The following is a 13,644-nucleotide window of genomic DNA, read 5'->3' as shown; positions in this document are numbered from 1 at the left end:
TTTAAATTCCCCTTTCTCCATTCCTCACTTCCTTAGTTCAATATAATTTCAAACCTATAGAAAAGATTGCAAACTGTTCACATATTCCCTTTACGCAGATTGACCTATTGTTTATATCTTACTTCACACCCCGCATACATACACACACACCTTTTTCCTGAGTCATATGACAATAAGTTCCAGACATTATGCTCCTTTGTGACAGAATTCTCTAGTATGTTTTCTAAGATCAAAGATACTCTCAGATAACTGCAAGAAATTATTAAAATCAGGAAATGTAATATCGATTCAACTCTGTGATCTAATCCACCATCCACAGTCACATTTTGTCATTTGTTCCAGTGTTATCCTTTATGCCTGTATATTTTCCTGGGTCCAGGATCCAGTCCAGGATCAAGCATTGTGTTGCCTTTTTGAAAGCTGTATGCCGATAACTTTGTAAAAAATGTCTCAGGGATTTGATTCAGGTAATACATTTTTGGCAGGGATACTACAGGAAGATATGTCCTTCTCAGGGCGTCATAATAGGAATCATATAATGTTGGTTTGCCTAAGTATTTGTGATGTTGTGATCACTTGTTTAAGGTAGTGTCTTTCCAGTAATTTGTCTGGAGATATTCTGAGAGTGTTTAAATAGCCTCATCAAATTTGGATTAAAAAAATACTTTAAAAAATTACTTGTAAGTTCTTAGTTATTATGACAGTAGTTGCAAAATGGTGATTTTTTTTCTTTCATTTCATCTACATCAATTAGTTGACGTTCAGTTAAGGAATTATTCGTTTGTTTCTGTGGTAATTTATTTTGATGCTTAAATTGTCCCAGGCAGGCCTCTGAGACCCCCTTCAGGCTAGCTCCTGCCTCCATTTGACCTCTGTCTGTCATTAATTGAGTACTTCCTGGCACAAGATGTTCTAGGGTTCATCTTATTTTTTTCCTGTACCAACCCTGAAATCATTATTCCAAGCATCTCTCGTTCCTTTTTGTGCAGAGTATGTATTTAGAAATCACACTGGGCACTAAGTGTGCTACTGGGATATCATTGGTACTAGGACTTTGTAGTGGACAAATGCACATACACATCTCTCTCTCTGTCCCTCTCTTTACTTCCATCTGTTTGAAATCAGTTATATTGGTAACTAAAAAATCTAATACAAATGATTCTTTGTTTTTGTTTATTCCCATTTTAATTTTTTAGCTGTTGTTTCAGATAATGGTTTATGAAATATTGCGTAATAGGTATTTATAGGATTGATTATTAGACTTTTTAAAGGAATGTTAGGAGTTTCTTGTAGAATACTGACCCGGGATTGGTTTTTCCACTATACATAAGGATTTCTTGTCTGGGGTTTAAGAGATTAAGAATATCCCATTTTATGAAAATCCAGTGTAACTTAAGGAATGCTTATTCTCATGAAAATATGGTTCATCATTTTGTAAAGTGAATTCCTTTTCTAAGGAGTGTATTTAAGTGCTTGATAAATAGAACACTAAATTACCTTCAATTTGACTTATACCTCTTAGGTGTTATACCTTGACTGTTAAAGTAGTTCTTTGTTTTTATGCTTCCTTATATGATCTTTAATTACCTCAGAGGTAATGTAAATAATAATGAAGAGAATTGTTAGTTATATTCTAGGTTGTACTACCAGAAACATAAATAAAAGGGAAGACATAAGACTGTAAATGATCTCCCCTAGTACTCAAATTCTCTTTCCTCTGGATGGGGAGAATATCATTATTTTTTGACCCAAGAACACTATACCATTCTATTGGAGATTCAGTTTCCACCTTTACAAAATTGTAGTTCAGGTGTCAGCCCACTCCTGGAGAATCAGACTGTCTATACAAATTTCCTGGTAGCCAGTTGGCTCTGGCTTTGTTCCTGTGAAGCCTCTGAGCAATGTAGTGCATTGCTTCTGTTTAGTTCCTTTGAACACTTAGGAGACCATGACTTCCTTTGAGTTTGCTTCCTGCATACGCACAGAAAAAAATTTTGTTCTTAGAGAAGTAAGTATACCACCCCCCCATAGTTAGTATTAATTTTCTTTTAAGTTATGGAGTTTATTTTTTGCTCTTTTGAAGTCTTGCACAGTGCTTATCATAATGCTGTTTGCAGGTGAAGTTTTGGTGGTGATGGTTGTTTTGTTTTGAGACAGAGTCTCACTATATTATCTGGGCTCTTTTCAAAGTCTTGGGCTCATTTCCATCCTCCTGCTTCAACCTCAACTACAGATGCTCACCATTTTGCCCTGCTTGGCAAAAAAAAAATTTTTTTTTCAAGTGTTTCACATGAAGGAGAACTGGGGACTTTCTTTTGAGGGCCACTCAACCTACAGAGGAAACTTCAGCAGTGATGGATATACAGAAGCAACTTTTGATTTTTAAAAAATTCATCTGCTTACAAATTAAGAACAGAAGAAATGATCTTAAAGTATAGGCACACAGAGGAATAGGGCCCTCAGATAAAGAATGCTGTGTGAGTGCAGAACACAAATATATAAAGGAACATAATGGAGGATAGAAAATTAAAAGTTTGGGTAAAATTAATTTTGAAGGTTCTTAGACTGTTAAATTTCAAGTTTCTAATTGGGCACTTTACAAATGATAGTACTTAGTTCACAGCAGAACTGATGGTCCTGTTAAAATAATGTACTTTTAGATGAAGAGAGAAGCGCATCAGACACATCAGTCATTGCCCCATTCTGACAAGCAGTTCATAGCCTACCAACCCCGACAACTCTCAGTTCATTTTATATTGCGTCCTATTTCTCTCCTTTTCCTTCTCTGCTTTAACTTCCTCCTCCTATTGATGGGTCCTCTTCCTCTTTGGTGCCTTACTAAATTTAACACAGTTTCTTTTTTTCCATATTGTTTCTTTTATCTGATTTAGGTTTCCTTCCTCTTTTATTTTGCAACAGTTGTACTTTGTGCAGTTAGGGGCTCTCCTTGAACATGGGAGTCTTCACACACAGTCCCCTTTCTCTATTATGTTTTTTTTTTTTTTTAATCATAGAACAGTATAGGAGGTTTAAATTTTTGTGAGAAAGATGCCGAAACAACTGGAATTAAAGAAGGAATTTCTGAATGAATAACTCAGAAGACGCATGTGACTGTGGTGATGGAGAAGGAATAAATTTGGGATCTCAAGGCTGCCTGATTTCTTTATGGAAATCAGGACTATTACTCTTTATAGTTCTGCCCTTAACCTAACTGTGGCTACACAAAACTGCATTACTTATTGTCTTATGAGTCTTCCCAGCAATTATAACACCACACAGTTTATACTTTAGTTGTCAAACTTCAGTGAGCATAAGCAGTACTAATGGGAGCTTGTTTAAAATGTCCCACCCCCTTAACATTAGTATTTAGTAGATCTTGAGCAAACCATTTAAAAACTGACTTTAAAGCTGGGCATGGTGGCTCATGCCTATAATCCCAGCGACCCAGGAAACTGAGGCTGAGGCTAGAAGATAGCAAGTTCAAGGCCAGCCTGGGCAATTTAGTTAGATCATGTCTCAAAAAAAGGGCTAGTGGTATAGTGCTCCTGAGTTCAATCCTCAGCAATGCAAAAATAAGTTATTTTTAAAACCTGACTTTAAAGAAGCACACTGTGCAGTTTTGATACAGGTCATCAGCAGACCACTGTTGGAAAAACATTATGCTACAAAATGAACTCCAGATTCTTTGTTATGGCTGATAATTTTGCCCCTCCCTCTTTTCCAGTCTTCTTTTCCATGAGTCTAAATCATACATTCTAGACTTTAGAAACACTAAGTCACTTTGAGTTCTCAACATATATCTTACTTTCATACACCTTTATACCCTTGCATATATTGGCCCTCTTCCTAAAACATTGTTACCCTTCTCTCTCTTGCATGTTCATTCTTCCCATTCCCTGAAACATCACCCCTTTCCAGTCACCTCAAACTGAGTTAAAATTATATTCATTTAAGAAGATCAGTAGAATAGAGGAGGGAGTATAGGGGGAGGGAGAATGGAGGGGATGAGGCTTGAAATCAAATTCTTGCATCTATGATTTCATCAGACTGAATCCAAATGCTATATATAATTATAAGGCTTTAATAAAAAAGTGCATTCACTAAACATACCTCTTTTTATCGCCCTTGTGTTTCATCATTGTTTATTTTCTTGTGTGTCCCCTAATAGATGATGTATATCTTGAGAACAGAGGCCATCATGTTCATCCCTTTCCTCCAAGTGTCTGGCAAGTATAAGACATACTATAAATATTAAATGAAATTGAAACTTCTCATGACTTCTTGGAACATTGGAGCATGCTAGACTCAAGAGAAATGCTCTAAAGGACAATTCTGCTCTCCTATATCCTGAAAGTTTTCTTGTGGTTTTAATTATACTTATTTTTTGTAAAAAAGAAAACAAATTTTAAATTTATTATTTATTTAGTCATTCATTTTTATGTGCTGCCGAGGATCGAACCCAGTGCCTCACATGTGCTAAGGAAGCACTCTACCACTGAGCCACAACCTCAGCCCCCAATTTAAAAAAATATTAAAGGAGCAAAAAGATCTGTGTAAATAGTAAGAGTGTATGCCATGAATTGTTCTTGCCACTTCATATGGATATGACTTGTATAAGTCATATTTCCTCCTAGGACTTCAGTTTCCTTTTCCATAATTCCCTCTACCTAATATCAACAGTAACCCCCTACTGGCTTTCCCGTCTTTCAAAGCTCTTAAACACAGTCACTTGCCCTCTGACTAAAATACCATTCTGCCCTTTCCCCTTTTACTTCATGTTTAAGAATCCATTGCCTTCAGGGACAAAAAGACTTGGCTTTCTAAGTCCAGTATGACCCAGTCCTGCCTTAGTTCTTCACTTTTAAATGTTACTCTTCCTTTTCTGTTTTAATTGAGTGGCATTCTCACAAACACACTTTCTCCTTTGCTCTTTAGTTTGCCCTACCTAGGATACATTTAACCAGATGCTTAAGTCCTAATCTAAGCCCAGCTTTTTGATAAGGAATCTCCATTTCCATCAAATGAGAAAATTGTGTGGTAAACTAAAATATTTCCTGAAAGGAAGGTTATTAGAGAAAATAGACTTAAATAATTAACTTAATGGAAGATTTGACAGGAATAATATTGTTTCATACTGAATAATACTAAACAGTTTCATTATGGGTAGTGGAGCCTATTTACATTACACGTTTTAACCTGTAATAATTGAGAACAGTTATTTACTGTTACTGTCAAAATGAAACCAACTAGTGTTAGCAGTGGTAGACCACTCTGCCATTTTTTCTATTTTTATTCCATGAGTACAATAGATGTAAGTTGGTTTAAATATTAGTGGCATCATTATTAGTTGTATTCTTTTCTATGATAAACATGGTTTTGAAACAATATTTAGGTGAAACTTCTTATTAACTCAGTCTTTACTTTTCTGCTAGGCATCTCCATGCTTATTTTCCGAACAACCCCCTTCTACCTGCCTGCTCTTCACTAGTCTTAGTAAATTCTACCACTGCTCACTCAGTTGTTGAAACCAGAAACTAAGGAATTAATCCTTGATTTCTCTTACCTGCTCCTCCCAGTACAGACTATGTACTTCATTTTCACCTCATAAAGAAATGATATCCAACAGTGTGGGTCTGTCTACATTTGAATTCTAGGTGTGCAACCACAGCTTTAGGCCAACTGTTTACCTTTTCTCCTTGTTTCGTTAGTAAATAAGGTTAAATCTATCTACTTTGTAGGATTATTTAAGGATTAAGTGAATTAATAAATATAAGCTATCAAATGAATAAATATAAAACACTTGGGATGATACTTGGTCCATATTTACTCAATAAATACTAATTGCTTTCATCATCATCACCTTCATCTCTAGTCAATAGTTGAAGCCTTTATGAGATTTCTCACTCCTACCACTGCAATAGCTACTGGTCTAGGTGTCCCTCTCACAGTTTGTTTACCACAGACCAGTTAAAATGCTCCTTTAAAAAAGCATTAATGCACTGGGTACAGTGGCACATGTCTGTAATTCCAGTATCTCAGGAGGCTGAGACAGGAGAATAGCAAGTTTGAGGCCAGTGTCAACAACTACCAAGGCCCTAAGCAACTTAACTAGACCCCTTCTCTTAATAAAAAGGACTGGGGATGTAGCTCAGTAGTAAAGTACCCTGGGTTCAATCCCTGATTCTACCCCCCCTCCCCCAATAAATAAAAATCTTTAATGCCATTTCACCAAGACCCTGCTTATACTTGGAATAAAGTTAGGACTTATACTTAGGGTTTTTGGTTTTTTTCCCTACATATAGGTATTCTAATTATTTACTAGGCTTGCAAGGATATAAGTGCTCTGTTACCTGTCCGTGTCTCTTAACCGCAGATTCTGCCTCTCACTGTTAAAATCGCTGGGCTCCAGCCATAGAATAGTTTCTCCTTCCTTTGAATGTACCTGGCTTATTCCTCCTTTGGTCTTTGCATTATTATTTCTGCTGCCCATTCTTCCCCTAAATCTTCAATAACTGACTCCCCTTCATTTTCTGTGTCAGTAGAAGGATCCGTTAGGGAAAGGACTTCATCTGTTTTGTGTCACCGTTCTATTCTTATTACCTAGAATAGTGCTTGGCATGTGGTAGCTGCTCAATAAACGAATTAATAAAAATGAATTTTTTTAAAAGTGTACTCTTCTTATATTCATCTGTATACATGATGGCCCCTAAAAAGCATGGTAGAATAAGTCATATACACTTGAATTCAAATTCTCACACTATCAGTTAGTGCATTTGAACCTCAGGAATAATGACCTAAGTTCTCTTAAACTAATAGTCTTCACTTATAAATGAGTGGCAGTTGTCTTAGAGAGTTAGTATGAGATTAAATGAGGTGTTCTTATGAACAACAGCACTCTATTAATGTTCATTTTGGTCCTTTATTATGTTGATTTTTTAAATGAACTTTGACCTTAAACTGACTCTATAGGGACCTTTTAAAAAAGTATGCCATATATATACACATATGATATATATATGAACACACACAGAGATACAAATACAGACACAGTGTGATACTCTTCCATTCAGCAGATATTTAATGACACAGCTGTGAGCCAGGCACCATTCCAAGCATTGTGGATACAGAATGAAACCAAAGCACTTCCTCTTGTGGAGCTTTCCTTCTAGTGAAGGAAGCGAAATTATAAATGTGACAGATGGTGATAAGTGCTGTGAAGAAAAAAAAAATCATACAAGAGACAGAAAGTAACAAGGGTGGGGGTGCTATTTTGATAGGATGCTCATGTAATCAGCAGAATGAAGCAAGTCAACCAGCCATGCAGATATCTGAAGGAGAGAGTTCCAGGTAGAAGATTTGGCATTGCAAAGGCTAGAGGTGGAGCAATAAGCAGCACACTATGCCTGGAAAAGCAGGGGATGGTAGGAAAAGAGGGCCCTGAAGGTCAGGCTCTCACAGCACTTTGTCTACCTGCCAGTGACTTTGGATTTTATTCTCACTTCCTTTGTGGTATAGGGTATGTTTACTTTGGGGGGGACATAGTTTTTCTCATGTATAATGGAGCAGGGAATTTGAGACTGTAATGTGTCTACCCCAAAGAACCTAATCTAATAATCATAAAGTAATTTAATAGGATATGTTGTGTTTGCATTATAGTTTCCTTGGGCCTATTTGGATATCATTAAGGAAAAGCATAATGTTATTATCTATCCATTTTTTTAAAATCCAAGTTATTTTGGAAAAAAAAAAAAAGACTTTCAAGTTTAGTTTTCTTAATTATTTTACCCTCTGAAAAAACAGCTAACTGTTGGCTTATTTTCTGATGTCACTGTTTTTAAAAGGGGCATTATGTTTGGGAAAATTTAAGATTTAGGATTGTGATTTAATTGGTGATTTATAGCAGTTACAACTGAGTCTTGAGATGGGTAGGATGTGGGTATCAAGGAACTGGCAGGCAAGAGTGAATTTCCTAACTAGATTTGCTGCCTGTGGACTATGCAAAGCCTGTAGAAAGACTTGCTGGAGGCTCTTCATTTGCTAGGGATAGTAAATAGAAATGATGCCATGTTGGGGATTGGAGACCAAGGATCCTCTGCATCAGCTTCTAGAGTGTTTAACAAGGCAAATTCTTTAAGAAATGTTGTAGAACCAAAATGCTTTTCTTTTATCCCCCTCCCTTTTCCTTTTCCCACAATGCTGGGGAGCAAACTAAATTTTTCATGGAAAATTCTCTGAATAAGTTTCTTAAGTTATTTTTTGTAAAATAATTCATGTGTTGTCAGAATTCAAAAAGGAACAGAACTAGCAAAAGTGACTATATGGTAACTGCAGTTACATCAAAATTTCCACTTACTCTAGGGCCCATCATCCTTGTTCACTAGACATATTTTCTTCTTATTCAAGTAGTAATATAGAGTAAGAAAACAAACTATTAGTGAAAATATTCAAAGGTATTTTGAAACTCAAACTCAGAATACACTAGGCTTGCATGTGGCGCCTAATTCTCTTGGTTCCATGATAATCTAAAATATTCACATTCATCTTTAATTACTTTATATTTGCCTTATAAAATTGTTTTCATATTGTTTTATTTTTCCTAGAATAGCCTTTTCCTTATGGGTAATTATAGAGTGTGGTTACAAAAGAAGTGTAGGCTTCAAACCTTTCTATATTAAAAACAGGAACTCTTGGTTTAAATTAAATCTTGTGGAAAACCCGTCTGTAAAATGACTGAAGTTGTAGATGTTGTTACAGCAGGAGAGCCGCAGTGCCATCCTCAGTTTTTCTCCAAGAACACCTAGAGCTCACTACCCTCTCGGATCTGCTTTCCACATTTGTAAAATGGGAGCGATGGTACCTGTCATGATGGCTGATTCATAGAGGTCTATGAGTAATGTTCTTTCCCTTTCCCTTTTGCTGTAACTCCCTCATACTGTGTGTTAGGATGTTCATACGTCACTTATTTTCCTGATGATGGGTCACCTGGATGAATATTCTATCATGTGACCAGATTTTTTACAGTGGAGAATATGGTCTCCAAAAATGTAGTGCTTTATGTATTGTGGCCTAAAATACTCATTAAAGATTCTAAAGCTGCTGTCTCTGCCCAAAGTGACAGCATCATGTGTTTGGTGGCAGTACTGCAGACCCAGTTGTTTTAAATATACTTAGAGATATAAAATTTAATTAAACATATAAATACCATTATTTTCAAGCAGAATTCTTCCTAGAAATTTTAGCTTCTACATTATTCCAGTGTGTTTTGTTTTGAAGATTAGGGAAAAAGTAAGCTGACCATTATTTTTGAGATTCTGCTGCTTATTGACCCTCATTGAGAAGATGGGGTGTTTCTATAGCTCCTACCTGTTCTCAAACTAGCAGTTATTTGAGTAATTAAGTCACCTGGTCAGATGAAGGTTTTCTTTTCATTAACATTTTATATTTTTTATAAGTACGTCACTTAATGAGCTTTGATATCAGGTTTCTATTGAGATTGTTTTGTAAATTATTCAGTAAGAAATAAAAAAATCTTGGAAATAATATTGTTGCAAATGAGTTAAGAAAACTAAATCTACTTAAGAGCCAATTTATGAATTAAAGAATTGGTAGATCCATTCTCCATTTGCCAGAGTGGAATGCCCTAATTTATGTATAATCAAGGTGAAAAATTAAGAAGTGCTGATTATTAGTTTCTAATAGGGATATTGAAGAACTGCAGCCCTTCCCAATATTAAGCCTGAGGAAATTATTTGATTTGATTTTCAGCAGCTTTAGAACCACATCGATTCATTTAATTTTGAAACATTTGACTTTTTCTACAAATTTTTATATAGTGAAATAAGATTTGAAATTGAACTTCATGAAACCTCGTCAGATAATTAGAATCCTTACCATTCTACTTTAGCAATGGAAGATACTGTCTAGTCTCTTCATACTTTGATACAATTTGCTTTTCTTTAACAGTATCCTAAAAATTCCATTGTGTATATGTACCACATTTACTTTATCCATTCATCTGTTGAAAGGCACCTAGGTTGGTTCCATAGTTTGGCTATTGTGAATTGAGCTGCTATAAACTTTAATGTGGCTGCATCACTGTAGTATGCTGATTTTAAGTCCTTTGGGTGTAAAACAAGAAGTGGGATAGCTAGGTCAAATGGTGGTTCCATTCAAGGTTTTCTGAGCAATCTTCATACTGCTTTTCAGAGTGGTTGCACCAATTTGCAGTCCCACCAGCAATGTATGAGTATACTTTTTCCCCCACATCCTTGCCAACATTTATTGTTGCTTTTATCCTTAGTAATTGCCATTCTGACTAGATGGAGCTGCAGAATATCATGCTAAGCAAAATGAGCCAATCCCAAAAAACCAAAGGCCAAATATTTTCTCTGCTAATTCATGGGGGGAGGGGGGGGGGCCGCACAGGGAAAAATAGAGGTACTTTGGATTAGGCAGAGGGAAGTGAAGGGAGGAGAGGGGATATGGGGGTAGGAAGGAGAGTAGAATGAATTGGACATTATTACCCTATGTACATATATGATTACACAATTGGTGTGATTCTACATCATATACAACCAGAAGAATGAAAAGTTATACTCCATTTATGTATGCTGTATCAAAATGTACTGTATAACTAATTTGAACAAATTTTAAAAATTCAAAAAAACACATAAAATTTCCTAAAAATCTGTTCTCACTTGTCAACATCATCTCCATTAATGACTTCTAATTTTTTTTTAATAGTATAATTTCTAGTTTTGAAGATTTGACACCAGAGAGTGCAGTTGCACTTACAACATAATTGTTCAAGTTACATTTATAACTATTCATTCAACACAAATGTCTGTATCTTCAGATGGAGCAGCTATCAGATGAAGAAGTTGACCATGGTGCTGAAGAAGACAGTGACAAGGAAGACCAGGACCTGGACAAAATGTTTGGAGCCTGGCTTGGGGAACTGGACAAACTCACTCAGGTTAGAAGTAGTACTTGAAAAACTGGTTGAGGATTTGAAATTATCTCTGCATGGTAAAAGTTTAATTTGCAGACATAGGATATGAGTACAGGTTAAACTTTTCTGCTGGAAAGAAAAAATGCCCAATACATTAACAAGTAAATGAATAATAACTCTATGACACAAGGTAGTATCTTTTATGATTTTTCTGAGGATTTAAAAAAAATTTTTATGACAGCTTCTTTTTATCTAGAGGGATTACCTATTATCTTTCTCATGTGTTTGAGGTTGCTGGTTTAAAATGTTTCAAGCCTAAAATTTAAAAGTTGAAGTTTTTAGCAAATTTTATTCAATAAATTAGTAAATTTAAATACATTTTATAGCATAATTTACATGTCATGTTTTCTATTACATGTTTCTAGAATACTGACTAAATTCCATTCCACATTGCATTTTAAACAGTGTTTTCCTTTGGTTTTATTTTTAAATCCATGGATTTTAAAATAATAACCTTATTCTCTAATGCAGGACACTTGAAAATAAAAGGGTACAGTTTTTACTGCTCTATTTAATACATTGTATTCAATATATGAAGATGGTTGTTTTTATTAAAATTAATTTTGAAAAAAAAATTAATTTTGCAGCAGTGAGAACATTAGAACAACTTATTTATCCTTAAATGATATACTTGGGAATGCATAAATATGAGATTCCTTAGCTAATGGAAAAGTAAGTTGGTAAAATAGAAGTGTAAAGTATTAGCTTAATTCTGTACTATAGATCATTTTGAAAAGCAGATGTCTCTGTGACCATGATCTGTTAATATTGAAATTTGGGGAGAATGTTTTCAATCCTATTAATGATTTCTTTGGGTCATTCGCTTCACCTTTGATCAAAGTAAGCCCCACCTGCACACCCTGGAATGTCTTTTACATCTATAGGTGCCAACCATTTCCATTTAATTCTTAATTTCTTTAAGAAGGTCATTTTGGCATAGAGATGATGCCTAGGTTAAATAGTTCTTTGCTGGGGAGAAAAAGGAAGCAAAGGATAGAAAACAAAATGAGAGTTCATGAAAGAAATTATGCAAGGGCCAGCTGACATGTGTATTTTCCCTGATCAGGTGGGTTTTTGTCCTTGCTTGAGAAGGGAGCCAAAAAGAGAAAGACATTTAGGTATCAGTACAGGTAATAAAGGTGAAGGAGGAACTCCATGCTGATTCACTGCAAACTATTCTCCCCAAATTTTAAATTGCCTGACATAGTGTAAAGAGCCACTCACCAAAAAAAGGAATGGCTCCTAAACAGGCTGTGGTTGTTCTTTTCATCATATAAATCTGTGTTTCATCATATAAATCAGATTAAAACTATTGCACAATGTGACTCAACTGTTAACACATTGCTTTTTTTTTTTTTGACATTTTATTAGTTGTTGATGAACCTTTATTCATTTATTTACTTGTATGTGGTGCTGAGAATTGAACCCAGTGCCTCATGCATGCTAGGCAAGTGCTCTACCACTGAGCCACTACCCCAGCCCCCACATTGCTTTTTAATGGAAATTTTCAGGAAATAATTGGGTAGCTAAAACCTGAAATTTCTTATTTATTTTGTTACTTTAATTCACTATAAAGTGTCACCTGTGTCCATAAACAGTGGTATTTCAGCATTATATTAAATCGTGTGTTTTAAGTAATTGGTAATTCTTCTGAAAAAGTTTGTAAAACTTTGTGTATTGTGCATTTTTCTAAAAGAGGGTTCACAGCTTTAGTTAAGTGCTTAGTGACTGCCCACAAAAGATTAACAGATAAGATTACTAAATTACCAATTTCTTCTACCAAGCAGTAGTTTTCATTAGTTCCTTTGTTGCACCATGGGCAGAGCAGGTAGTTAAAATAAATGACCATGCATTTAAACTGATAAATAGATTCACTTTTCATAAGTCTTCATACTCCAGTTATCTTATAAAAAATGTTAGCTACTTTTTATTCTCCAGTTCCACCAAAAGGAAGGGGATTAGGGCCTAAATTGCTGCCATAGAGTTAGGTTTGAGGTTAAAGGAGAGGTTTTCTGGCCATTTTGTGAAACTGTGAAATAAGGTGCTGAAGAGATTGTGAATCTCCTTCATTTAATAGCTTTAAAAACAGGATGGGCACTCTATGGATTCATTTTATCTTTAGACGAATGAATAACAGAGCGTTCAAATCTATTTATTTGGTACTAGATACCAGAGGTGCTTTACCACCAAGTCATATCCCAGTCCCTTGTATGTTTTTTATTTTTATTTTTATTTTTTATTCTCGTTAGTTACCCATGATAGTAGATTGTATTTTGACATATTTTACATGTATGGAGTATAACTTCTCATTCTTCTGGTTGTACATGATGTAGAATTAAATCGGTTGTGTGATTACATGTGCACTTAGGAAAGTCATGTCCTATCTATTCTACCTTCCTATTCCCATTCCCCCTCCCTTCCCTTCATTCCCTTTTGTCTAATCCAAAGTACTTCTGTTCTTCCCTATCCCCGCTCCCCCTCCCTTATTGTGAGTTAACATTTATATATCAGAGAGAACATTCGGCCTTTGGTTTTTGGGGATTGGCTTATTTCATTTAGCATGATAGTTTCCAGTTCCATCCATTTACCAACAAATGTCATAATTTCATTTCTCTTTCTGACTGAGTAGTGTT

General features: G+C 35.3%; 1 protein-coding gene across 1 annotated transcript in view; it reads left to right on the top strand.

The window, feature by feature from the left end:
• Window positions 1-13,644, top strand: part of RAPH1 (Ras association (RalGDS/AF-6) and pleckstrin homology domains 1) — a 73,201-nt gene that overhangs the window by 20,200 nt on the left and 39,357 nt on the right. Inside the window, 1 exon segment of the mRNA XM_079130712.1 lies at window positions 10,856-10,975. Within this exon segment, the coding sequence (XP_078986838.1) occupies window positions 10,856-10,975 (120 nt within the window).

The sequence above is a fragment of the Sciurus vulgaris genome (assembly GCF_902686455.1).
Source record: "Sciurus vulgaris genome assembly, chromosome: 3".
NCBI classification, from domain to species: Eukaryota; Metazoa; Chordata; class Mammalia; order Rodentia; family Sciuridae; genus Sciurus; species Sciurus vulgaris.
The sequence above is the reverse complement of the archived record's forward strand: the minus strand, read 5'-3'. Positions and strand labels throughout refer to the sequence as shown.